This window comes from Loxodonta africana, chromosome 4 (genome assembly GCF_030014295.1).
Source record: "Loxodonta africana isolate mLoxAfr1 chromosome 4, mLoxAfr1.hap2, whole genome shotgun sequence".
NCBI classification, from domain to species: Eukaryota; Metazoa; Chordata; class Mammalia; order Proboscidea; family Elephantidae; genus Loxodonta; species Loxodonta africana.
In genome coordinates this window covers 11,112,912-11,138,521 of record NC_087345.1, presented here as the reverse complement: position 1 = coordinate 11,138,521, position 25,610 = coordinate 11,112,912, and the positions used below count along the sequence as shown (strand labels likewise).

The 25,610-nt window shown below is 58.4% G+C and overlaps 2 protein-coding genes across 2 annotated transcripts in view; one reads left to right on the top strand and one right to left on the bottom strand.

The window, feature by feature from the left end:
• SREBF2 (sterol regulatory element binding transcription factor 2) overlaps window positions 1-16,350 on the top strand; it is a 69,526-nt gene extending 53,176 nt beyond the window's left edge. Inside the window, exons 12-19 of the mRNA XM_064283441.1 lie at window positions 4,248-4,416; window positions 5,915-6,032; window positions 6,858-6,967; window positions 8,443-8,575; window positions 10,543-10,708; window positions 12,677-12,862; window positions 14,481-14,592; window positions 15,018-16,350. Coding sequence (XP_064139511.1) covers window positions 4,248-4,416; window positions 5,915-6,032; window positions 6,858-6,967; window positions 8,443-8,575; window positions 10,543-10,708; window positions 12,677-12,862; window positions 14,481-14,592; window positions 15,018-15,238 — 1,215 coding nt within the window. The 3' untranslated portion in view covers window positions 15,239-16,350. The remainder of the gene's footprint in view (window positions 1-4,247; window positions 4,417-5,914; window positions 6,033-6,857; window positions 6,968-8,442; window positions 8,576-10,542; window positions 10,709-12,676; window positions 12,863-14,480; window positions 14,593-15,017) is intronic.
• A 733-nt stretch (window positions 16,351-17,083) lies between these two features.
• SHISA8 (shisa family member 8) lies at window positions 17,084-24,787 on the bottom strand. Its single transcript, XM_064283443.1, has 4 exons — window positions 24,237-24,787; window positions 21,301-21,434; window positions 20,612-20,758; window positions 17,084-20,133 (listed from the first exon to the last, which is right to left on the bottom strand). The coding sequence occupies exons 1-4, from the start codon at window positions 24,758-24,760 to the stop codon at window positions 19,739-19,741; spliced, it is 1,200 nt and encodes a 399-aa protein (XP_064139513.1). The 5' UTR covers window positions 24,761-24,787; the 3' UTR covers window positions 17,084-19,738.
• Between the last annotated feature and the right edge of the window lie 823 nt (window positions 24,788-25,610).

Sequence of the window (25,610 nt, the reverse complement as noted above, 5' to 3'; positions counted from 1 at the left end):
TAGAGGGGAAGACATTCTTTCAGTCAGCCATCCCACAGGCACTTACTACAGCAGGGAACAAACCAGACCAAAATTCCTTCCTCGTGGCCCTTACTGGCCAGTGGACTCATAACCAGGATGTTTCAGTACCCTGAGATGAGAAGATTGGTTCAGTATGCAGAGTGACCTATAACTTGGTGGGTTAAGACTTATCTCTTCTGCTCTTCAAGTGGTCATAAAAATTCTTGGGATCTTCTGGTCGTATCTCTTGGTTCTTTCTTTCATGCAAAAGATATTTATTGCATACCTTGTGTCAGTCTCAGCACCGTGAATCCAGAAATAAGAAACAGTGCGAGTCTCAAGGAGCTTGGGTCATACGGGGTGGCAACTGCAGTCCTCAAGCACTGCCAGTGGGCTACACGCCAGGCCCGGGGAATCACAATCGCATAACCCGTGGCACTTGTTATCAGCTGGTCCACCCAGGCTTCCTCTTCCTCCGGCAGAAGCAGATGTGTTTTTACTCAGGGCCCACTTTGCTGAATACATCAGACGTGTTTAAAACAAGCCATTGCGGTTTTAGTTTTCACATCTCAGTAGTCGTAATGATGACCTGGGGTTGAATAAGGACACAGACCTGTGTCCTCTGGGTGACCAGGATAGGTTTTACAGCATGTATTTTGTTCCCCCCATGATACCATCACCCTTAGAAGCCTCCTTTAGGTCCTTTCCAACTCACCCTCCCAATGGTGACCACTACTGTGCGTTCTGTCACCATAGATTGGTGTGCCTGTTGTTTGTTATTTCCCTTAAAACTCTCCCCAGGAGCCCCCAGGAAAATCCTTGGTTTGTCTAACAAGCAGTGAAGAGTTTGGTGTTTATTTCCTCAGAGGTTCATTTTCTGCATATACTAGCATATGTACGTTATCATTTTTAAACGTGATCATACTGAAAGCCCTGTTTTGCCACTTGCTTTTTTCAGCATAATGAAAGATCCCGGACATCTTTGTCAGCCTCGTTATTTTACAGAGGTACTGGGTACTGCAGTGTGTGTAAACACTGTCAGCGACTGAACCAGTTCTTTGCTGTGGCTTTTGGGTTGTTGCCAGTATTTGTTGTTACAAACAGTGCTGCAGGGAGCATCAGCGTATGCTGTCTTCACACACTGACGCAAACGTTCCTTCAGGCCAAACCTCTAAGAAATGGTGATGCCGGGGCAGAACATATCATGGTTGGAGCTTTAAGGGCATTGCCAAGTTTGCAGTGTCTTAGTACAGTTCTCAGTTAGGTGGGCAAGGGTAACTGTGAACGCTAATAAAGTAGCTGCTTCGTTCATCCATTTGCTTCTCCAGACAGTACTTTCTTAAAGAAGGGGAAGCATTGAATTTGGTGAGATGTGTTTAGCTAGTAAATGAGTCGGGGTACTGCGGGCACGTGGAGAGCTGGCTCTGTGAAAATGGTTTAGCCCAGCAGTTCCCAAACTCTTGGTTCATGGCTCCCTTCGTGTCTTGGTAATCTCTTCATGGCTCCCCTAGACAACTCTGTTAAGTAGTTAGGTCCAAGCTACTTAATAATTGCGTCCAACAACTTAGTAGTTATTTGAAAAAGTAATACAGAAAATGGAAAGCAGAAATAATATTTTTATTTCATTCTTAAGTAACCGCAGCTGTGCACTAATGGGATGCATGCACCTGGTGGATAGCATACAACTACTCAAACTTGGAGTCAGATGAGACACTGCCACCCTCATGCCCTGTTCCACGCTGAGTTTTACACAGTACTCACTTTTTCTCATGGTGTTCGCTGAAAACCCAGCTTTGTAAAAATACGTCATCCAAAGGAATGGAGCGGGATCCGATGTTGAGACTGTGAACGACCTCAGTCTAATAGTTTCCATCGTGTTCAGCGAGTGTCGAGGATCGCTGTATTTCCCTCAAAAATTTAAAACATCCGTCAGTGCCCTGTGAATTCACTGAGGCGCTTGCAGTACCTTGGCACACAGTTTGAGAACCATGGGACTAGATGAGAGGGAGGACACAACCTGAAGTTGGAATTGGTCCTTGCAGTGGGGGCAGGAGCGGCTCCTAGGATTTAAATAGTTCTGGCGGCAGGTCTCCTGCCAAGCCTCTCACCGTGGGTGATTAGCCAGGTGAGTTATAGCGGAAAGAGTTGCCAGAACCCAGCCCAGGAGAATTCTAGTGTCTATAAAATTTAGGAAAATTATTATAGAACTATAATGCCAAGAAAATTAAAAGAGCAACAAAAATTATTTTCTCAATCTTCCTCACAGAAGCCATATGGTGGCTGACGGTATCCCAGGATTTATATTTTCTTACTAGTTTCAACCACGAAACTCAAGTGCCCCTCACGCCCCACTGAGATTTGTTATAACTAAGGTTTTTTTTCTTTATTAGGAATTAAGCTTAAAAATATATTTTCACTTGATGTTCCATATAGCTCCTCTGGGTTTGTCTTGCAGTACTTCCTGACTAAGCTTTGTTTCTTCTGTGTGTGACTCTGGGCCCAGTTGGTCCTTGGTTTCTCCTGGAGCAGCCACCAGGCTCCCTTGCTTATCAGGTTTGTGGTCAGGGAGCAACTGTTAGCAGATCCTGGGACTTCAGAGGCCCTGGACTCCCCACCACCCACAGCAACCTCTGTCCCTTCCAGGCTCGTCAGCTGCTGTTGTCTCCGTTGCAGTTACAAGCTTAGTTTCCATGAATGCTTTGTGGAGGTCAGGAGAAGGTTGTGGAACGTCCTACCTTTGCTCTCCAATACACTTTGCAAGGATATTGGTCAGCAAAGAGGAGGAAAGGCCGTCAGTGCTGCTGACCCTGAATCACAAGGTTTGAATGACCTTCTTCCCACCTGGCCCCATATGCTGCCCGTGATGATGTTAGCGCGTCTCCAGAGTGGTTTGGCCAGGTCGTTTTCTCTCGTGTTCAGACAGCTGTCTCCAAATTTCCCGAGAGAGAGGCACCCTTCTCCATCCGTGTTCCTTGAGGGGCACTTTGGCAGCGCCGTTTCTGAGCCTGGCATTCACGTCTCCGGAAGCTGTGAGATTGGCCGATGGCTACTTAGAGCACAGGAAAGGTCAGAGCCATCAGACTGAGCCCAGACAAGGAAGAATTGCCCCCTTGTAAAGGAAGACATGCGTGTGAAGGTCAAGATCCAGGAGTCTCGTCCTGGCAGTCCTACCTCAGGCGCCCCGAGGTCTGTGTCTGTGCTCGTTCAGGTTGGCCTGTATCATGTGGGTTGGAAATTACAGATTTTAGAGTTAAGATCTAACTCTTCACTCACAAAATGTCGGAATTTCTCAGAACAGGAGTGGACAGTGTTGACCCTGCGATTCTTATTACTGGGCCCTGGAAATGATGTTCTCCGGGTGGCAGCGGCTAAGGGGCTGGGAAGGCTGGGACACTGGCTCCTTGAATAGCCCAGCAGAGAGCTTTCAAAGTGACACCTGTGGTCCTTCCTCGCAGGCTGGTGTTCACGTCGGGGAGTTCATCCAGGGGTGGTGGAGGGGTCTCTGTAGGGGGCTGGACAACCCCTTGCAGAGCCAGCTTTGGAGGGAGGGTGTCTCATACATACATGAGTATACACACATGCCGACCCCTGCATAAGTCAAGGACAAGCTTCACAGCCGCCCCTTTACCTGTCGAGAGCTATCTGTATGATAACGAGAGGAAATAACAGTGCCTGACCGCTTACTATGTGCCAGGCACTCCCCTAAACTCACCACATTCAAGGTAAAAGAATGAAAAATAAAGCTGAATAAAATTTTACCAAAAATACTCTGAAAGATATGTGATTAAAATGACAGATGAAAAAAAGTCCAAAGCCCGAGGTTCAGCGGCATTCAAGGAAGTTAGGCCCCAGGATCGAGGGGGCTGCCTGGCCCTGCGCAGCAGCACTTGGGGGCTGAGGGTGGAAGTGCAAGAGTGGTCTCTGAGTGCTCTCTCACGCATCCACAGCCCTAGGACGAGGCAGCAGGAGCCCACGTGCCGAGGCTCCACCCCGCCTGCCTGCCGGGCTTTGTACCTGATCTACTGCCCCCTCGCCCCAGTTTCAGTGGTGGGGTTACTTCCTTCCAGGTACTTGGGAAGAGCCCGGCTCTCACTCTGGTCTCTTTTCTCCCAGACAGGCAGGCGGACAGACACAGACACACAGAGACACACACACAGCCCCGTACACACCTGCTTTCTGATGGCCCATGGGGGTTGTCACTAGCCTTCTGCCTCCCTGGTGTCACCCCAGTCTTTGTCATTCCACAGAGCTACTTCCTCAGCCGAGCCCAGAGCCTCTGTGGCCCTGACCGCAGCGCTGTCCCTGACTCCCTGCGCTGGCTCTGCCACCCCCTGGGCCAGAAGTTTTTCATGGAGCGAAGCTGGTCAGTGAAGTCGACGGTCAAGGAGAGTCTGTACTGTGCCCAGAGGAACCCAGGTGAGATGAGAAAGCCAGGAGAGCCCCAGTACGGTAAGGTCACTGAGCGCCAGATGCTTGGGACACAGGTCACCTCCATCTTATTCTCCTGTCTTTTTTACTGAGGCTCAGGGAAGTTAAGTAACTGCCTGAGGTCACGTGTCCGGTCAACCACTAAGCTGGCCGTGGCTGTTACAGTACACTGCCACACGTGATGTCTGGGATGAAGCCCAGCTGGCTTCTCAGCCCTAGCTCAGGGCTCGGGGGACAGCGGCTGTGGGGCTTGCGGACCAGGCCAGCAGCTGGACATAAATGGAACTGCTAGGGAACAATAGGTGACAGGCAGTCATCAAGTACTCAGAGTGGTGGCAGGGACAGGGCTCCAGGCGGTGGGAGGAGACACTGGCTTTCTGTCCCTGGTATTTGATCATGATTGGAGTTGACTTGCCTGCCTCAGAGTGGTGGAGACTGGTTGGCGTCGACTCAGACCTGGAGCAGCCAGTGGCTTTCTTCTCTGCTTGTTCCCACCTCCCTAAATCGGGAGCCTTGGGAGAGTGAAGAGTATCACAGTTACAGGGTGTATGGCAAACGTTTGGGGGGGTTCCCCGCTCTTTTTTTTAAAACAATAACTTCATTGCTCAATATAAGAATTGTTTGCAACACCAAAAAGGAAGAATGGAAGGAAAACAGTGCTAAACCTTCCAGCCCCGTCCCCATTGACTGCTTTGTGTTACGGCATAGACTTTCCGCTGGCGTTTTCAGCTCTTGCAGTCTCTGCCCTAGGCCTGGTCACCCAGAACATGTTCCTGAGTATTCCTCCTCCTCATTAGACTGAGGCCCAGATGTCCTTGACACCTGAGGGCGGGGAGGACTGATGACACCATGATTTGGGGCTGCTAGTAAAGGGACTTGCCAGCAACCGTCAGCTGTCAGTTTTACAAGGCTCCTTACTTAATCACCTCAACCAGATCGCTGCTGCTCACAGGTTCAATGAGAAGGGCCTGGAAACGCGAAGGAGCAGGTTATTCGCCATCGTGAGTGTGGTGGCAGTAGCAGCCCCCTCTGGGCTGTCCGCTGTCTAGATCCACGAGGAGAGTAGATGCCGCTGAGACTTCGTGTAGCTGTCCACCTTCCTACATGCTATTGCTGACCAGCCTCAAGGCCACCACCTTCCAGCCCCCAACCTTGAATCGAAGCCCTGGGCACCCCCCGCCGCCCTGACACACACACACACACACACACACACACGTGCGCACACACACACACACAAGCTAAACCAGAACCTACATAGTCTTGGGTGCCTCGGTACTGGTGATAACCACCCTCCCCTCCCCCATCTTGCAGACTGTTGAGCAAGATAGTTCTGGGTTTGGGTGGGGGATGGGGAATTTGATCCCCATTCAGAGGGGACACCTATTTTGGGGTTCCTCTCCTCACCCTTCTATTTCTCTGTAAAGAATATGGGCTCACAAAGAAGACCCATTTAATCCTTCTCCTTGGCCTTTCTCCTCTTCTCCAGCGGATCCCATTGCCCAGGTCCACCAGGCATTCTGCAAGAACCTACTGGAGCGAGCTGTGGAAGCCTTAGTGAAGCCTCAGGCCAAGAAGAAGGCTGGCGACCAGGAAGAAGAGAGCTGGTAACTTCCCAGAACAGCCTCTGCTTCAGGGGGCTGGTAACATCCCCAGAACAGGCCCTACCTGGGGTGGGGGGCCGGGAGCTTGTGCCCACACGTCTAGAAGCAGATGGGCCCTCGTGGAGGGTTGGCAGGAGATCAGACTATTCCTGTGTGTTTATCAAACCTGGCACCCGAGCCCTGCACTGAGCTCCGATCCAGCCTTTTTCCCCAAATTCTCTGACCCCGTCCTTCCTCCAAGTGGAGCAAGTCAAGGACTTGATTAGTTTGGTTTGCCTCTTTGCGGAGTGGCCTGTTGAAAGGACAGAGATGGAAGCAGAGCGCTCAGCAGAGTGCGGGCACCTTTGGGTCTCAGACCCACATTGATTCTGCCAGGCCAATTCTAACTCTTACATACTTACTGGGCACAGCCTTTCCTTCAGACTCAGAGGCAGACAGGTGCCCAAGTCACCCTAGTACAAGGCCCAGGTCCTGGCTGGAGTGCACCTGGGGAGGGTCAGTTCTGCCTGGGAGATGAGAAAGCTCCTGAGAGGGGTGACTTTTGAATTGGGCCTTGTGGGGAGTCTGATTTTGCTGGGGAGTGACGGATGAGAAGGGCTGGAGGAAGGCAGCAGGTTGGTAGCAGTCCAGAGGCCTGGGAAACAGGGGGCTGTGGGGCACAGTGGTGCAGGGGCAGACCCCTGGGTGGGCCTGGGATGCTGTGGGGAGGGGCCGAAAATGGCCCTCAGGGGGACGAAGTATGTTCTGCAGCTGGGGAGCTGCGCTGAGGGGCTGAGCTGGCCTTTGTGTACATTGTGCTGCACACGGGGCCCTTCCTTTTCCTTCCAGTGAATTCTCCAGTGCTCTGGAGTACCTGAAATTGCTGAATTCTTTTGTGGACTCTGTGGGGATTGTGACCCCGCCGTTTGCCAGCAGCTCCGTGCTCAAGTCAGCCCTCGGTATGCACCTTGTGGCGGGTTCCTCAGGTCTCAGGGCTCCTTAGTTCAGTCCCTCACAGCCCTTCTTCCTGGAGGGCCCAGGTTTAGTTAGGAGTGCACGCTGGAGAGTCTCCGCAGGATCCCATGCAGCACCAACCCACAGTTACCCCTCCTGGGCCGCATTCTAGGGCAGGAAATAATAGTCTCAGAAGCAGGACAGTGGCTGGGTGGGCAGGTCGCGGCCCAGGCACCACAGGCTGGCGGAGCACAACGTTTAGATGTGCAGTGGCCCCTGATGCATGCTACTGGTGGGTCTGACACTGCGGCTGCACAGACCTCTCAGGGGCACCTCTACTCCCTCCGGCTGCCTGTTGCCTTGGGTGACACAGCCCAGCCCACTGACTTGCACCAGAGCCGTCTTTGCTTCTATCCCTAAACTGCCATCAGGGTGATGGCACATTAGCCGCCACCTCTTAAGCTTCTGGGGCCTCAGGGCAAGACGGGGGTGCTGGGCTACTTCCCAGGGAGAGAAGGACTGCAGAACAGCCGCCAGCCCACTGTGACCACTAACCTTGCAGCCTGTCTCAAGGCATAGAAAAGGATGTGCCCTTGTGCCTTTTGTCTTCTGTGACCATCCCCAGGGGCTGGGTGAGGTCACTAGGATCATAGTTTTGCAATTAAGAAAACTAAGGCTCACAGAGAGAAAAACTTAAAAGATTTAACATGAGCCTATTATGATAAATGCTTTGAAAATGCCATTTTTTATGGCAGTTGGAAGCTTAGGTTGTGCCCAAGTTTTTACTTAAAAATAACAGTACAGCAACCATCTTCGTTAAACTTTTTTTTCTCTATTTATGCCAATTCCTTTGTGATTGATAGCCGAAAGTGGAATTACTAGGTCAATAGGAGTGAGCATTTTTTTTTTTTTGCCATTAGTATATATATATTTTTTTTCTTATTAACTTTTATTGAGCTTCAAGTGAACGTTTACAAATCAAGTCAGTCTGTCACATATAAGTTAATATACATCTTACTCCTTACTCCCACTTGCTCTCCCCCTAATGAGTCAGCCCTTCCAGTCTCTCCTTTCTTGAAAACTTTGCCAGCCTCCAACTCTCTCTATCCTCCCATCCCCCCTCCAGACAGGAGATGCCAACACAGTCTCAAGTGTCCACCTGATATACTTAGCTCACTCTTCTTCAGCATCTCTCTCCCACCCACTGTCCAGTCCCTTTCATGTCTGATGAATTGTCTTCGGGGATGGTTCCCAAGGAGTGAGCATTTTTAAGGCTCTTGATAGACACTGCCAGTCACTTGCCAAAGACAGTGCTGGCAGATGCTTCCAGCAGAACTGTGAGGGCAGCCTGGGCCCCTGGGCCCTCGCCAGAGGTAAAGGGGCTGTGCACCATGCAGGCACAGGTGCAACCAGCTGGGCTGAGCGCCACAGCGTGGCTTCTGTGGGTGCTGGAATGACGTGTGGTACTGCTCCCCTCCAGGTCCAGATGTCGTCTGTCGGTGGTGGACATCTGCAGTCACCATGGCCATCAGCTGGCTCCAGGGAGATGACACAGCTGTGCGCTCTCATTTTGCCGAAGTAGAGCGTGTCCCCAAGGCCCTGGAAGTGACCGAGTGCGTAGGCCACCTTGGACATCCAAAAAGCTTGTGTGCCAGGCCCACTCACATTAGTGGGAGGGGCACAGGTCTGGGTGGCTGTGCTGCGCTGAGGAGTCAGGCAGCCCCGGGACTGAATGACAGATGGAGAGCTGAATGACAGACAGGAAACGGGTACCGTGGAGAACCAAGCGTGGCTAGGCAGTATGCCTGCCTGTGTCGTGCTGGGCACAGCTCAGCAGTCATCACAGCAGCTGAGAGTACCGCTTCCAGGGCTCCTCGTGTGGCCTCTGAGGAGCCACAAGGTGCAGGGGAGAGTCTGGCCCCGGCGCGTTGGGGAGCATCGCTGTGGGGCATGTCACTGGGGGACAGGCAGTGTGGCATCTCAAGGCTGGCACAGAGAAGTGAGCGTCTTCCCTACATGCCAGCATTTCACCCTGTTCCCTCTTAGCCACTCACTGTCCCCACCAGCAGCAATATCAACCTTGTTCCATAACTAAAAGGCCTTCAGCTCAACCTGAAAGCTTACGACCTTCTGCTTTGGGCACTTCTGTCAGCTTCTTGGGGACATTCTGCCCTTTGTGACAGGTAGCCCTGCACACCGACACCCAGGCTGCTCCTGATTGGATCTGAGTGTTCCTGGCATTTTTGCCACTTCAGAGAAATTGCAAAGTGCTCCCTGGCATCAAAGCCCTGTGAGGTCCTGGCCTTAGATCCAAGACTATTGTGTCCCACCAAGCAGCTCTTAACCAGGTGAACACGGAGCCAAGAAAAGGGGGCCTAAGCAGGTTTGAAGTCCTGTGTTCCCTGAAGAAGGCCTAATACCCCCAATTTCATTGCCGTTGCTCCATTTTAAGCCCCTGGCCAGTGAGCACCCGGCCCTATAGTAGAGCTTCACCCATGTGTACACTGTCTCCCAGCCAACTCACCTGAGGAAACTGAGGCTCAGGGAGGTAGCTTGCCTAAAGTCACCCCACTTCTAAGTGGCAGATCCCAGCGTGCAGCTAAGATGCCTCAGCAGGTCCCCCACCACCTGCATTCAGTCACTCCTGGGCCCCTTTGCTCTTCAGGGAAAAGATGCTGTAAGAACACTCCCCCTGCCCCACCCCCCATCCTCTCCCCTCTGCTCTGAACACAGGCTAAGTTCCTGCAGAGAGCTGAGCACCAGGCTTCCGGGGGAGTGGTCCCTTAGACAGCAGGCACGTGTAACAGGGCCAGCACTTTATGACGCCGTAGGTAGCAGCCAGCAGCATCGTGGCCACTTTATAGATAAGGAAACTGAGGCACAGATTGTTTGAAAGATGGTCCTCCAGGCGGTTGAGCCTGGAGGATTCCTTCCTCGTTGGCTGCACATGTCTCCAGGGGTCTCCTGCACTCCTGTGATACCGTCATCCCTCACAGATACTTCCCTGAGGACCTACTCAGAGCTGGGCTCTTCGAGGCTCTGGCAGTAAATATACGCAGTAATGAAGGTGGTGCTTAGGCTGGGAAGAACATATAAAGCAGGATGAGGGGGCAGAGGAGTGGGGTGGGGCCAGGGCGGGCCTCTGAGGCATGGCAGGACCACCCAGCACAGGTTGTCTTCTGTGGGCCTTCAGCAGGCCAGCCTGCTTCCGCCACCTCTCGAGGGCCTGGAAAGCAGCACGTCCCTTCAGCTTCACAGGAAGGGGTTCCAGGCCAGGGGTCAGCCTCCAAGAGCCCACACAGCGTCAGGTGAGGGAGAGGCCCATAAACCAGTAGTTCGAAGGCAGCCTGGTCTGTGGGGGAGCAGAGGTGGGAACAAAGGGCCCAACCTGGGGGGCAGCCAGAGAAGGCCCCAGCCAGCCACATCAGACCTGGAGCTGGGCCTGACCCTCACATCACGGTAGCATGAGGTTAGCAGTCACCTAGGGTCCGTTCACCCACCTGGGCTCTGCCTCCTGTTACCAAGGGACGTAACTGCCCTCCCCCCGACACCAGGGCTGACCTCATCTCTCCCGCCGCAGGAGCCCACTGGTGAAGGCCGTCTTCCATGCCTGCAGAGCCATTCATGCCTCTCTCTCAGGGAAGGCCGATGGGCAGCAGAGCTTCTGCCACTGTGAGAGGGCCAGCAGCCACCTGTGGAGCAGCCTCAATGTCAGTGGAGCCGCCTCCGACCCCACCCTCAACCAAGTGAGTTGGGGGCATCTCGAGCACCCCTCAGGAGGTACTCAGCTCTGGTTGGTGAGAAGCCGACCCCCTCCTTGAGTGTACCCAGCGCCTGGTGTTGTCCGAGAGCCTTCTTTTCCAAAAATATGGCCAACTGGCCAAGTTGGGCTCTCTTTTTTTGTTTCCAGGGGCAGGTGTGTTCCCTGAATCCTAGGTCCTGCCCACAGTGCACTGCAGCCCCAGGTTCCCCCTACGTGCCCACAGCGTTCTGCAGCCCTAGGTCCCCCCTCCGCCCACAGTGCATTGCAGCCCCAGGCTCCCCCCACCCACCTACAGTGCTCTGCAGCCCCTCCGCCCACAGCGCTCTGCAGCCCCAGGCTCCACCCACCTGCCCACAGCACTCTGCAGCCCCAGGGCCCCCCTCCGCCCACAGTGCTTTGCAGCCCCAGGTCCCCCCACCACCCACAGTGCTCCGCAGCCTCAGGCTCCCCCCACCTGCCCACAGTGCTCTGCAGCTGCAGGTCCTCCCACCAGCCATGCCTCCTTGCAGCCTACTGAGCAGCGGCGACAGCACCCCTGGCGGGCAGCTGGGGTGCATTGTAGTTGCATTGCATGTTGTGTAGCTCCGTGCAATGTTCCCACAGTGCATCCCAGAGGCCTGCCCACCCACCTGCCCGCCTGCGAGGAGACCTCCCCACCTGTACCAGGGCAGGGATCCTTGTTACAGGGCACTGTGGCCATTAAGCCACTGTCGGGCCACATGGCACGGCCCACCCAGGAGGCGTGCGCACAACTGGAAGGGAATTACCGGTTGCTCGCCTGTCTGCTCACCTGGAAGAGCACGCTTTAACTCAGGAAGGGGGCCAGGGAGAGGCCTGGGGGTCAAACTCAGCCCTTGCTGGGGTTTGGTCCCTGGGTGACTAGACTGGCACTTCTGGCTGGAGGACATCAAGGGGCCCAGGCTGAACCCGGGATGGCAGGCCAGCCCCAGTGACAGGCAGCGTGCAGAACCCAGGATGGGGCACGAGCCCCCAGTGACTGTGCAGAACCCAGGGCAGGGCATCAGCCCCAGTGACAGGCAGCATGCAGAACCTGGGACAGGACACCAGCCCACAGTGACAGGCAGTGTGCAGAACCTAGAACAGGACACCAGCCCACAGTGACAGGCAGTGCGCAGAACCCGGGACAGGGAACCAGTCCCAGTGACAGGCAGTGTAGAACCTGAGACAGGGCACCAGCCCGTTACAGTGTGCAGAATCTGGGATGGAACACCAGCCCACAGTGACCTGGTGTCAGCATGCAGAAGGGCCCAGGCCCCTGAACTGGGGCCCCCACAGGCAGGATGGGAAATTTGTCTCGGTGGGAGAACCAAGCAGCCACAGTGCAGTCTGGGGAACAAACGGCTGTGGCTGCCCTGGGGTCTGGGACTGCTGGTGGGAGAGTGGGAGGAGGAGAGGGGACCCTGTGGAGCCTGGTGGCCCTGCTGTTCCCTGGTCCAGAAGTGCCCCTCGGGTGCCCACATCTTAGATGTGTCAGCTTTGTTGGAGGAGGTCCTTACCCATGCCACTTTGGGGCTGTCAGCAGGGCCTGTGCAGCACAGGCAGCCTCGCCTCGTCCAGAGCCTTGGGGGCAGGGAAAGTCGCGTGTCCACCTCTGGGCCAGCCAGGGGTCTCCGCTGGGGCAGGAAAAACCTGAGCCTTCCCAGCAGACCCACCAGGGTTTCCCTCCTGCCCCTGCCACTGTCCCCCTCTGCAGACTCCTGAGTCCTGCACCTCTGTGAGCCTCGGCTCTCACCTGCAGAACGGGAGGGAATACCTCTTCCACCTCCCAGAGCCACAGAAAGAGGTGACATGAGACCAAGTTCGCCTCTGGCTCTCCTCTCCCTCCCTGCAGTGCTTTGCCAGGCTGCCCCCATCTGGGGCTCTCTGATTGCCCAGCCTGGGCTGGGACCCCTGCTGGTCACCTGACTCCTCCCTCTGGGCCCTCCCACAGGTGGTCCAGCTGCTCACCTGTGACCTGCTGCTGTCGCTGAGGACTGCACTCTGGCAGAAGCAGGCAGGCGCCAGCCAGGCCCTGGGTGAGACCTACCAGGCATCGGGTGCCGAGCTGGCTGGCTTCCAGCGAGACCTGGGCAGCCTGCGCAGGCTGGCCCACAGCTTCCGCCCGGCATACCGCAAGGTGAGGCCCAACAGCAAGAACGGGCAGGAGGAGGTGACTGGGCCCTCATCGGGCTCCCTCCTGGGCTTCAAGAGGCCACGGCTGTGGGGCCCAGTTCATAATTGTGCAGTTGGCCCTCTGAGGTCAGCCAGGTGACCTGTCAGGCACCCGTTCAGGCCCGACACTGGGCTGGGCGCCATGCCCTCCTCTGCTTGATTGAGTACCTACTGTGTGCCCAGCCCTGGAGCGCAGCAGTGAGCCGGCCACTCTGTGCCTGCGGAGAGGGTGGCTGGCATGGAGCTGTAACCCACCAGACAATGCTGGGACAGGTGGAGTCTGGGGGCCTTGGGAATAAGTAGGGCGCCCCTGGCCTGTCCAGGGCTTGAGCCTGAGGACGCCCCTCTTGGACGTGGGTAACTGGTTGCTAGAGGACAGACACTCCCTGGAACCGCATTTCAAGGAAAGTCCACTTTGATTCTTTCTCGGAGCCCTTCAGCTCTGCTGCCTGACTTTCCCCACCGAGACCCCGGTGCCAGCCACAGGAGTCGAGGGTCTCTGAGGACAGTTGTGTGACTGACTTGCTGGACTCAGATCATTTCCTCGTTTGTTATACTTTTATTGGTAATTAGAGTAATATGTTTGGCATCGTTACCTGAATTGTTTTCCAGAAAGTCAGATGAGGAGGCCAGAAGTGCCAGTGGGGGAGGGGGGCTTTGTTTGGCAGGACAGAGGAAAGAAGGGCCCTGAGGGAGGCTGCTGCCCTGGGTGCTGTGGGCCTCACGAGCTTACACTCGTGTCCCTCCTGTCACTCAAGTTCTAGTGTGCATGAGCAGGCCAGACCCAGCAGGTGATAGATGTCATCGTGTGAGGTCAGCTCTTGCTGCAGAGAAGTAGAAGTGGGCCCTGGGGCCTGGGCCAGCCCTGCCTCCTGGGAGCAGCTCCAGCTGCCTTCCATCTGCTAAGGAGCAGCTGGCATCAAAGCCCTCCTCTTCAAATGCCGTTTCCTTCCTGCCGGTTTCCCACTCAGACCCTTCATAGGTTCCCTGTCACCTCCTGCTACAGGCGCACTCAAGACCCTCCCCACAGATGGTACAGGATGTAAAGGCGCCTCCCCCCAAGCTCCCCAGTAACTCATATTACATGAGAGTTTCAGGCCTTCTCCTGGAACCTTCCAGTCTCTTTCTGAAGAAACGGAAGGAAGTAGGACCCTGCACCTCCCTGGTCCTGGCCCTTCTGTCCCTCCTTCCTCTTCTGTCCTCTTTTCAAGCTGGAGGTAGCCTCAGAGGATTTGTGCCTTCACCAGGTGACTTGTCTCCCAGCCCCATGGGAACAGCAGGCTCCCTCATCTCCAGTAGGGAACTCAGGCCTCTTGCCCCTTTCCAGCATCTCGGCCTCACTCCTGACCCCGCCCCTCACCTCTGCTTTGTTCTTCATCCCTCCTGCTCCCTCAGGATTCTGGCTAGGCTTGGCTCAGGATTGGAGTGCAGGGCAGTGGAGGCTGCTGTCAGGAGTGAGTGAGGCAGGGTAGTATGGAGAGAAGAAGGGGTGTCATCACGTGGCAGAAGAGATGGCAGAGGGAGAGGGACCCACTGGGGCAGTGGACACCTGAGGACCTGGGGCTCGACTGCATCTCCCCCAGGTGTTCCTGCACGAAGCCACCGTCCGCCTGATGGCAGGAGCCAGCCCTACCCGCACCCACCAGCTGCTGGAGCACAGCCTGCGAAGGCGCACCACACAGAACGCCAAGCATGGTGAGCCCACCAGCACCAGCTCAAAGGCCTTGCATCGGGCACAGCGGCCTCGAGCACCGCTTTCACCCCCTAAGCCTCAGTGTCCGTCTGCAAGTTCGCAGGGGTGGCTGGGAGACAGAAATGAGGACGAGGCCTGATTTGGTTGTTGCGAGGGTCAGGCGGTGTCGTGGGGGCGTGGGAGTGGGCGCTGGTTCTGAGGAGCAGAATGGGCCAGTGTGGGGCTGGAACCCTAGTTCAGCAGTGAGTGCAGTTCCTGCCCCTGAGGGGCGACGTGGGTCCTGGAGCCGAACCTTGTGGGTCAGCCCCATGCAGCTGTTCACTCGTGAACTCGGGCAGGGGAGGTGCTTGTGAGGACGGAGTCCTAGGAAGCACTTGGCACAGCGCCCTTGACCAGGACCCACATGTTTCTCTCACCGTTCCCACAGGTGAGGTGGATGCCTGGCCCGGCCAGCGTGAGCGGGCCACCGCCATCCTGCTGGCCTGCCGCCACCTTCCCCTCTCCTTCCTCTCCTCCCCGGGACAGCGGGCAGTGCTGCTGGCCGAGGCGGCCCGCACCCTGGAGAAGGTGGGCGACCGGCGCTCCTGCAACGACTGTCAACAGATGATCGTCAAGCTGGGTGGCGGCACGGCCATCGCTGCCTCCTGACCGCTGCTCTGCTGTGCGGCACCCTCTCCCTGCCTTCCAGCCTCTTGCTTCCTCCTCCCTCTGGCTCCCATCCTCTCCCTCCCTCCTCCCTCTGGCTCCCAACTTCTCCCTCCTCCCTCTGTCTCCCATCCTCTCCTTCCCTCCTCCCTCTGTCTCCCATCCTTTCCTTCCCTCCTCCCTCTGGCTCCCATCCTCTCCCTCCCTCCTCCCTCTGGCTCCCATCCTCACCCTCCCTCTGTCTCCCATCCTCTTCCTCCTCCCTCTGTCTCCCTCTCCCTCCTCCCTCTCTTTCCCATTCTCCCCCTCCTCCCTCTCTTTCCCATTCTCTCCCTCTTCCTTCTCTTTCCCATTCTCTCCTTCCTCCCTCTTTCCCATTCTCTCCCTCTGTCTCTCATCCTCTCCTCCCCCGTCTCCCATCCTCTCCCTCCTCCCTTTGTCTCCCTCTCCCTCCTCCCTCTGTCTCCCAACCTCTCTCTTCCTCCTCACGCTGTCTCCCATCCTCTTCCTCCCTCTGTCCCTCCTCCCTCTGTCCTCCCTCCAAGAGCCGTGGGATGAGCATTGCTTCTGGGCTGTTGCCACCCTTGGCCTTTGGGCCTCCTCAGGCCAGTGGCCCCTGGGCAGAGCTCCCTAATCTGCTGCAGCAGAGGCCCTGGGCCCAGGGCCAGGTGGTCTGAGAGGAAAGATGGGCAGGGCAGGTGGCACAGGTCCCAGGCTTGAAGGCTGCTGAGCCCCGCCTTCAGCCTTCTCAGGACGAGTGTCCACTGGACATCGGTCCCCCTTTCCTGCGTCCTCCTTTTTTATCAGGCTTTCCTCTGGGGACATAGGTCTCGGGCCTGTGCTCAGCGTGCCCCCTTTTTATACGAACGTTTTTATATCCGTGCGCATGGGTTTGCCACGGTGCAGGGCTGTTGCTGTAGTATATTTCTCCCCTGGGTCGGCGTCCCTCCCCTGTGCCTGACAAAGCCAGTTTGTTGTTCTTATTATGCAGGATGGCCAGGGACAGCGGGGAGCCTGCCCTGGGAGGCTGTGGGAGGCAGGGCAGGCCTGGGATGGATGAAATAATGTCGGCATTATTTTTTAATTTTTTTAAAAATAAATGGTATCTTATTTAATTGTCCTGTTCCTTCCCACCCCCCGCCCCCTGGGATGTAAGCCCAAACTCAGGGTAGGCCAAGGGGCTGGGAGGAATGAGGCCACCCATGGGGGCTGGGGACCAGAACCTTCAGCGAGGGTTTTCCAGTTCCCTCCCACCCCCACCCCAGACCAACTCCTAACTCCGAAGTCTGTTTATATCCCTAATTCTTGTCTGAAAACAAGCCAGGGTGGCAGGGACTGGCCTACAGCCCCTCCCTAGAGACAAGCCCCTCTTTTTGGGATGGGGACAGTGGGCACTAAGGCAGAGGTCCTATGCCCTGGTGGACATGCTAGGAGGAAAAGCTGCCCACTTTTCTGGGCCCCCTAGCTCAGTTCCCTCACCTGAGACTGTTTCTCTGGGGACCCCGGGGGCCTGCCCTCTCTCCCTGTGCCTCTCACCCCCTCAGCCTGAGGGGCACAAAGGATGGGCAGGGCTCCATGCCAAGTGCAGGCTGGAAGGACCCTGTTGAGCCAGGTTTGCGGGCCCCTCCCACTTTATCTCCACCCCCTCCCCGCTCTCACTGTAAATTATGGGCCCTGCCCCCCAGCCCCCTCAGGCCCCTTGTGTCGTGTGTGTATACTGTGCCTTTTACTGTCCAGAGGCGGGAGGGGGTGCTTTCCACTGATGAGTGTATGCATCCAGGGCTTCCTTGATGTTGACTCATTTCACGTGTCCAGGACGTAGGCTATTCAATAAACACGATTGGTATGACCAGCGTGAGGTGTCTGAGGGTCTGTAGTGTGACCACTGGGACTAGCCAGGTGGCTGATGACTGGGCCTCCAGTGGACCAGAAAGTAATGGCGGGCCCCCCACCCAATCACTGCTGATGAGGCAGAAGCCCCCAGGGGGCCTCAGCCTAAAGGACGTTCCTTGCCCACTGCCTGCCCGTTCCAGTGCTGGCCACCCAGCCCACACTCCAGGCCCAGGAAAGGCCTGTGATAAGGATTATGGGTGATGCTGCTCGGGTCAGAGGTCACCATACCCACACTTTGTCTTATACCCAGAGGTAGAGCTGGCCAGGTGGCTGATAACACAGTCCTTTGGGATTTTGAGGCTAAGTCCTTCTGTGCTTTAATTCTCAGAAGAAATCTCCCCCCATTGGGGGCCCTCTCCTTAGTCTCCTCTTCCTCCCCGAGGGCAGTGAGCCTCTGAGGACACTCACTGGCAACAAGTCAGACGAAGCCCAGCTCCTGTACTTCCCAGCTGGGCCACCTCGGGCAGGAGATGTCACCTCTCAGTCTGTACTTATGTTCTGAATGGCAATGACAACCCTTGCCCGCGACAGCAGTCGTCATGGGCTCTTTGGCAGCCTTGTAAGGCAGGTGAGGCCAGCCTTGGTTTAGGACACCCCTGGGGTTGGGGGGGACCACCATGGAGCAGATGGAAAGCAGAGTACTGGGCCTTCTAAGGCTGGGGTGGTGGGGGGTGACAGCTGAGGCCACAGGCGAGTGCTCCCCTGGCTGAGAAATGGGCCGGTTCCCTTCAGCTCTCTGAACCCCTCTGCTCTCTGAAGGCCTGGAGCAGCCAGGAGAGGGCGGCCACAGCTGGTCCATGCCCACAGTTAGAACATCAGCATGTTCAGTGGTGGCCACTTCCCATGGCCTCAGCCTGGTGGGACGGAGATCCAGGCCCTCGGAGCTGAGAAAGAGTGGAGGGGTCGTGCCCATCTCCCACATAGCCGGGGCAGGGGCTGCGTCACCAGGGTGGGTGGCTGTGGGTGGTCGACATGCCCAGGAGCCTGATCCTTTTGTGAGTCTTGGCAAGCTCCATGACTCAGCAGCCACCCCTCTCCCCCAGCTCTACACAGATGTGGGATAGGCCCAGGGCCCACCACCACCCTCCTCTGGAAGCTATAGGCCACTCACTGCAGGCAGGACCATGGGCTCCATTTGATCCAGGGGCTTCTGGGCCTTGGCTCCCTCAACAGCCTTCTTTAAGAGGGAGGGAATTGAACCCTCCTGCAGCTAGGAGTTGGGACCAGGCCTGGTGGATTCTGGGGCCTTGGGGCAGGCCAGCCAGCAGACGGAAGGTCTGAAACAGGGCTCCTGTACCTGGAGCCAGCACACACGTTCATGATCTTCCCTTTTCCCCCAGACTGCCCCACTGCACACCATTCCACCACCAGATCCACAGTGATGGCAGAATATGGGAGCGTCCTGAACTGGGGTCAGCTGGGTGACCTTGGGCAGGTGACTTCTCCAAACTTCCATTTCCTCATCTATAAAGTGAGCACTATAAAAGCCACACCTCTTGGGGTTCTTGTGAGGATTAAATGGGAGAAACAGCAACAAATGGATGCCGTTGTTATCAGAACAGTATACGGTGCCGAGGTACACAGGAGGGAAACAGGCCCAACTGAGTGGCTGTGCCATGGTCACATATCCAGGGCTGTAGCGCAGCCGCCACCTCCCCAACAGTACCTGGCACAGAAGAACCCATCAAAGAGGCATACAGGCTGTTGGCAAGCTTTGGGCCACAGCCAGATACCGGGAGTCTTCCTGGCAGGAAAGGGGGAGCTGGCAGTGCCAAGCATGTTTGGTGTGAGAACCTAGGTGGGGGCACTGCCCAGCCTCCTAGTCCAGCATCTCATCCCCCTCCCCCGAGAGCAGCTCCTGGAAGGAGGTCCTCACCCTGAGCACCAGCTGTCCAGCTGGCCCATTGCCCATGCCCATTAGGGGGGTGGCCCCAGGATGAGCCGGCCAAACAGCCAGCAGGCCAGGGGCTGGCCCAGAGCCAGACCATGTTAACCAGGCTCAGCTAACTCGGCTGTAGGGTGGGTGACCTGGGGTGGGGGTACCTCCATTGATGGCATGGACTCCCTAAGAGGCCTCAAGGGGCCAACAGCCCTCTCCCCTGTGCCCAAGTCTCAAGATGCCCCCTTGCCCATGGCTCCTACTGGTGTGGGCACTAAGCTTGGCATTCAACCCTGGCCATTTCTCCATCACTTCCCCGGCTCCCAACACCTGAGTGCCAGCCCTCCGGAGCAGCCCTCTGCTGCTGCACATGCTGTGCTCTTGGTCGCACTGCCGTCTGTCCAGTCAGTGGCCAGCACTGCCATCAGCGCCTGCCCAGCCAAGCTGGGGCACCCTCTTTATTCTTGGGGGCAGGAACCACAGAATAGGGTTTATTTACATGAGGAACTCCGGCCCTGGGGCCTGCTGGCCTGACGACTGGCCTGAGCCTGTGGACCTTTCTTACACCTTCAAGTTCCAAGGCACCCTACCCAATCTGGGCAGGCAGAGGGCTGGCCTTTCTGGGCCGAGGCTCCTTCTTCCTGCGGTCTGATGCCCTGGATTGGGCCATCAGCTGCCCCCGGCCGATGAGGGCTCTGGGCGATGCCTCTGGAGGACCAGCGTCCTAGTCTTCACACGGTCACCTCAGCTTTGCTGTTGGTGCTCAGGTGCCGTGGTCCGCGGCCCGAGCTGCTGTAGAGGCTGGGAGGCTGTGCACTGAAGGCCTCGGGCAGCTTCTCCAGGCTGATCTGGCGCCGGGGAGTATGGCCGGGCCGCCGGGGTGCCGGGGAGGCCTGGGCCGCCAGGTGACTACGTGGGGCAGGCCGGGCGGGGCGGCTGGCTGTCCAGGCCTTGTAGTGGCCAGATGAGGCGGGGCCGGCCTGGGGTGTGTAGCCCGGTGGGGCCCAGGGGCAGGCGTCGAGCAGTGCGGGCAAGTCCTCTGAAGGCCGCGGGGCCCGAGCTGGGAGGGTCAGCGGTGCCGGCTCCGGAGCAGAGAAATGCTGGTAGAAGTCCTGGGGGGCGCCCTCTGTGGGGACAGGGCGAGGGCGGGGTCAGACCTCTGGGACGGGGTCGGGGGTAGGGGAACAGGGCAGGGGCGGGGTCGGACCACAGGGACCAGGTCAGGGGATAGGGGAACAGGGCGGGGCGGGGTCAGACCTCAGGGACGAGGTCAGGGGATAGGGGAACAGGGCGGGGGCGGGATCAGACCGCAGGGGCGGGGTCAGGTCCTAGGGGCGGTGCCTCAGCGCCCAAGGTGCGGGACAGGGTGGGGTTCGGCCGCAGGAGGCTGGGCGGGAGATGGAGGGTTACAGGCGAAGAAGGCGTGGGAGCCGACTGGCTGCAACGGGAAACTTCTGTTCGCTGCTCCCAGCCAGGCTGGGAACTTTGGGCTCTGAGCTGTTTTCCCCTAGCCTTGTAATCAAGGAGCTTGGGTACCGAGGGTCAGTGGGCCGGGCAGTGAGTGGGCCAGGCAGCGGGTGCTCCGGCACAGACGAGACACTCACCTGCGACCTTGAGCGCGGCGGCCTTGAGCGTGGTGTATTTGGCGTAGTAGGGTTGCAGCGTCATGGTGCCGCCGCCCTGCAGCCGGGGACCGCTCGGGGGCCCTGGTGTCGTCAACCCCAGGGGCGCGTTGTTGGGGCGCTTCTTGTCTGGGAGGCAAGGAGAGGGCAGGTAAGACCTCCTGGGCCCGCTGCCCGGGGCGCGCTCCACACTTGCCAGACCCTGCAGGGCCTGGCTCAGAATACCATGAATAATAGTCAGCCCCGCGTGGGTGCTAACCTAATGGGTGACTCGCCAGCCCACCCTCCACGTGTCAGTCTTGAGCCAGGTGCAGAGTCCCAGGACCCCGTGGATAGGGTGGGGGAGGAGCTGCCAGAGCTCTCTCTCCAGCTAGAGGTCAAGAGCAGCCTCCAGCTTGGAAGAAAAAGCCCACAGGAAGTCACAGGCCTGAAGTCACAGCCCCTGAAAATCAAAGTGGCAGGGCCCACGGCGGATTCCCCTCCACCAGGGGATTCCTCTACCACCTTGGCCAGCCCCCACTTACACACCTGCAGCCACTGGCAGTTCATTTCCACCTGGGAAGCAGCCAGCTGAGAGCTTCTACTCCCCAGCCAAAGGGACCAACACTACACCCCTCCTGAGCCCAGGACAGGGGCAGACCAGGGAGGTCCAGGGCTGCCAGCATACTCACCTGTGCTGATGTGTGGGGAACCCTGAGGGAGACCATCACCCATCTGCACCTGGACACAGCTGCCCAGAGGTGGGCCCAGTGGCGGCGGCAGTGGCTCCTGGGGGCCTGGCTGCTTCAGAAGTTCTGTCAGTGTCCTGTGGGGATGAAGTGGTGAGAGTCCACCCTCCCAGACTCCTCTTGGCCAGGCCTTGGCTCAGAGGTCAGCCATCACTGTCTCACTGTGCCGTCCTGGGCATCACTCTCTAAGCCTCCATCCTTTCCTGTAGTTGACCTCATACATCTTGGTGGCCCTAAGATGGCCTCCCCAGGGCAGGTCAAGGAGCTCTAGTGGGGTCACATGTGGCCATCTTGTTTTCTAGAGGCTCCTCTCTCCTCCTCGTCCTATCCAAGCCCCTATCCAAGGCTCTCCAAGTTGAGCTTCCTCTCCCACACGAGCCCTGTGAATATATCAACCTCCTGGACTTTGCTGTTGCTGTTCCCTCTGCCTACAATATCCTTCCTGCCAACTCCTTTGGTAAAACTCCTACTCACTCTTCAAATCCCCACTGGAGTGCCTCCTTGTCCAAGACATCTTCTTTACCTGCTTACCTAACTCTGCTCCTACAGTAGGGGCTTCTGCTGGGTCCTGGGCCATGGCTGCCAGCACAGACATGGAGGGGTGGGCAGATGAGAGCAGGAAGGGAGGCCAGGAGATCGCCTTGTGGCAGCCCAGCACCAAAAGGCTGTATGACCTTGGGCAGCCACTTCCCTGGGTGCTCAGGATACCCAGCCCCCACCCAGCTGTGACAGCAGCTGACAGGCTTCCCTGAAGACAGCTAGCCACAGACCTTGGCCCAGCTGCCTCTGGTGCCCAGAATCCATGATTTTCTCCTAACTAAATATGAACCGCCTGCTGGGGCTGGGCCTCAAATGGCTGATTCATGACGAGACACGCTGGGGGTGGGACACCTGGGGGTTGGTGCGGTTTGGCTGCAATGTGACAGGGTCTGAACACCTCCTAATGCCCTCCTGAGCTGACCTTCATGCCCTGCTCACTCAGCTGCCCACCTCCCTGGTCTCATCTCTGGGCAAGCACCCTCCAGCCCAGCTCTCCCAAACACCTCAGTCATTTTCATGCCTCTGGACCTTTACAGGAGCCCTGGTGGCTCAGTGGTTAAGAGCTATGGGGAGCTCTGGCTGCTAACCAAAAGACTGGCAGTTGGAATTCACCAGCCACTCCTTGGAAACCCTATGGGGCCGTTCTACTCTGTCCTATAGGATCTCTATGGGTCAGAATCCGTGCGACCGCCATGGGTTTTGTTTTGCTTTCTGATTTGGACCTTTGCACAACTTTCTCAGGGACAGATTCCAGCCCTCCCCACCCCCACCCCCCCACCCCCCCAGCCAGTGCTCTGAGAGACTGTCCCTGGCCATGACTCCCAATACGACAGTTCAGGGTGGGACAGGGAAGGCAGGGGTTCAGAACACACCTACACATGAGCCCGAGTCCATGTTCCAGGTCTCCCCGGAGAGGACAGGGTATCAGATGCATGGCAGCCTGAACCCAGAGAGGGAAAGTGCCTGGACCAGGCCACACAGCACATCCTGAGGACAATGGTAGCAGAGCCAGACCTGCATCCCAGTCCCCTTCGGCCAAAGGGGGTTCTAGGCGGATATGTCAGCCAGGTTGCGCAGCCACCCCTCTATCCATCACAGCCCACAGCTTCAGACACGCACCCTGATCAAGGACACACCCTGTGCTTCCCCCACCCTCACTCAGCATGAGGACCCCAAGCACAGCAGGCCCAGTCCCTGCCCCTGGCAGCATCGAGGACCAGGCCATGAGATGCACATCCCCAGGGCAGCGCAGTGGCTGAGGGCAGAGTCCAGGATTCTAGCCCACCTCTGCTCTCCAGTCACCAGGGAGGAGGAGGACTAAATCTAGGGGGCAAGGGGTCCTGGAATGCCAAGGAAGCCCTTCTCCCCTGCCCCTGAGGCCCAGGAGGGGAAGGCATGCTTCCTTTGTTATCACTTCTAAATACCAGCCTGTCAAATGCAGCAACAACAGCTACCCAGCAGTCTACACGCCCAAGGGGCTGGGGGCTGGTGGGTGAGGAGGGTATAGGTCTCCAGATGTTGTGGTGGTATGTGTGTTCGGGTGGGGGGTGGGGGGTTCCAGGGCCAGAACACGTAGAATGCCAGACCCCATATCTTACCCCTGATTTCCAGCTGAGGAAGAGAACCTGGGTCCCAGACACCCCACTTCACACCATGCCTGAAACTCAGCCAGCGCCTGTCCTGGCCTCAGGAACATAGGAACCTGTGTCCACCCACTTTCTACACAGGGGGAAGCCCTGACATTGCTTGAGAAGTACTTGGGAGGGGGACCCTGAGACCCTGAGACCCCAGAGATGGAAGGTCAGGCCTGAGTCACAGCTGGTGAGGGGGTGGGGGATAGAAGGAGGGGAGATGAGAAAGCAGGAGGGGAGAGAGCCCAGAAAGCTGCAGAAGGTGCCCCTTCCCTTCCTCAGGCAGGGACCTCTTCCCCAGAGGCCCACTACACTATCAGCTTCCCCCACTCCCCACCTGTCTGGATAGTGGGGCTCTGCCCTCAGACCTCTTCCCCTTGGCGGGGACCTTGTGCCCTCTGTGCAGAACGACAACCAGCCCTCCCCGGAGGAGGCGGGAGCCGCAGGGAGGGCGGACCAGCGCCCAACTCTGGCCGGAAGGTCAGGGGGAGACAGGGCGGTATCAGCTGTCGCCCTCCGTGAAGTGGGGGTGGGGGAGACAGAGACATGAGACAGAGACGGGAGAGACAAGCAGGGGGAGGCACTGCTAGAAGACCAGCGCTCAGAGAGGGGCGGGAAGTCTGGGGTTGGAGGGAGCGCGTGAGTGCGGGCGGGCGGGCAGTCGGGACCCCAGCTGGCCGGGGTCCCCGGCCCAGGCCTGGCGCTCACCTGGTCACTGTGCGCTGCGCGCGCGGGCTGTGCGCCCTCTCGAGGCCCAGGCGCACTCCGATGCCGGCCAGTACTAGCAGCGCGGCGACACCGCACACCGCGTAGACGGCCGTGTGGCTGCGCTCGCGGCCCGGGTCCCGGGGCGCCGCGGTGTCCCGGGCGCGCGCAGGCGGCCGGCCGGTCTGCACCCAGGCCGGTGTGTCGTAGTTGGAGCAGCGACTCTGGTCCAGGCGCCGCGGCCCGTCGTGGCAGCAGAAGCGGTAGCCGCACGTGCCGCAGCAGAAGCTGTAGGGGCCGGAGCTGCAGTTGAAGGGCGGGTCCCACTGGCCCATCACGTCGTAGTAGCCGCGGCAGCGGTCGCCACCCGCCGGGGCCGCTGTGCCCGGCGTCACGGGCTCCTGCTCCTCCGGGGCCCCCGCGAGGCCCGACGGCGTCCGCGCTAGCAGCAGCACCAGCCCGAGCGCCAGCCAGAGCTCCGGCGGGCGGCGGCCACAACACGCACCCAGGGCCCCGGGCCGCTCCATCGGGCCGCGCCTCGGCTACTGCGAACCCCGCATGGCCCGGCCTCTGGTGGTTGCTCCGCGCCCTCAGGGGTCGCCCTGGCCCTGGCCCAGGCGCGGTGTCCGGCGGGCGCCCAGGCCCGGTGGACTCGGTCCGGAGCTTGCGGGGGCAGCACCTCCGCCGGGGCTCCCCTCGGCAGGAGGCGGCAAGTCCTGCGCCCTGGGACCCCCAGGCCGGGCTGTTGGTTTTCTCCTGTGAGCTGTGCCCCAGCCTCTCCCCGGCCCGGCGGGTGTGCGGTCCCAGGTCTAGAGGTGAGCGCCCGGCCGGCCGCCACCGCTGCCTGCCGGCCGCCGCTCGGCGCTCCCGCGCTCTGCTCCGGCTCCGGCTCCGGCTCCGGCTCCGGCTCGGCTCAGCGGCTCCGGCGGGCGGGCGGGCGGGCGGGCGGGGGAGCGAGCGAGGCGGGCGGGGAGGGGCCGAGCCGGGAGGAGCGCGGCCGCGCTGGGGAGGGAGGGGGCGGCGGCGCGCAGCCGGCACCAGGGACGCTCCCCGAAGACCTCCCCAAATAGTCCAGGGACTTGGACGCTCGAAATGGGTTTAGCTTACGGCTCCGGGGCTGTTACTTCGGACTTCGGGCCGGCGACAGCGCGCCTGTGTTGTACAGGTGGGGACTGAGGCGCAGAGGCCGGAGCAGTCCCGGGCGGCCCCGTGCTCCCCCCGCCCCCACCGCCGCCTCCTTTCCCGCTCCCTCTGTAGGTTCTGATCCACACAGAGATGTGACTTGAGGTGGGGCCCTTTCCCTCTGTGCGTCTGTCCCCTGGGAAACAAACCACCAGCAGAGCCTCTGCAGAGGGCAGGTCTGAGGACTGTCAGCGC

Coding starts and splice junctions, on each gene's coding strand:
- SHISA8 (XM_064283443.1), bottom strand. CDS start 24,760: ATGGAGCGGCCCGGGGCCCTGGGTGCGTGTTGTGGCCGCCGCCCGCCG. Junction 21,435..24,236: donor GCGCAGCGCACAGTGACCAG/GTGAGCGCCAGG, acceptor TCATCCCCACAG/GACACTGACAGAACTTCTGA. Junction 20,134..20,611: donor CGCCGCGCTCAAGGTCGCAG/GTGAGTGTCTCG, acceptor CTGTCCCCACAG/AGGGCGCCCCCCAGGACTTC.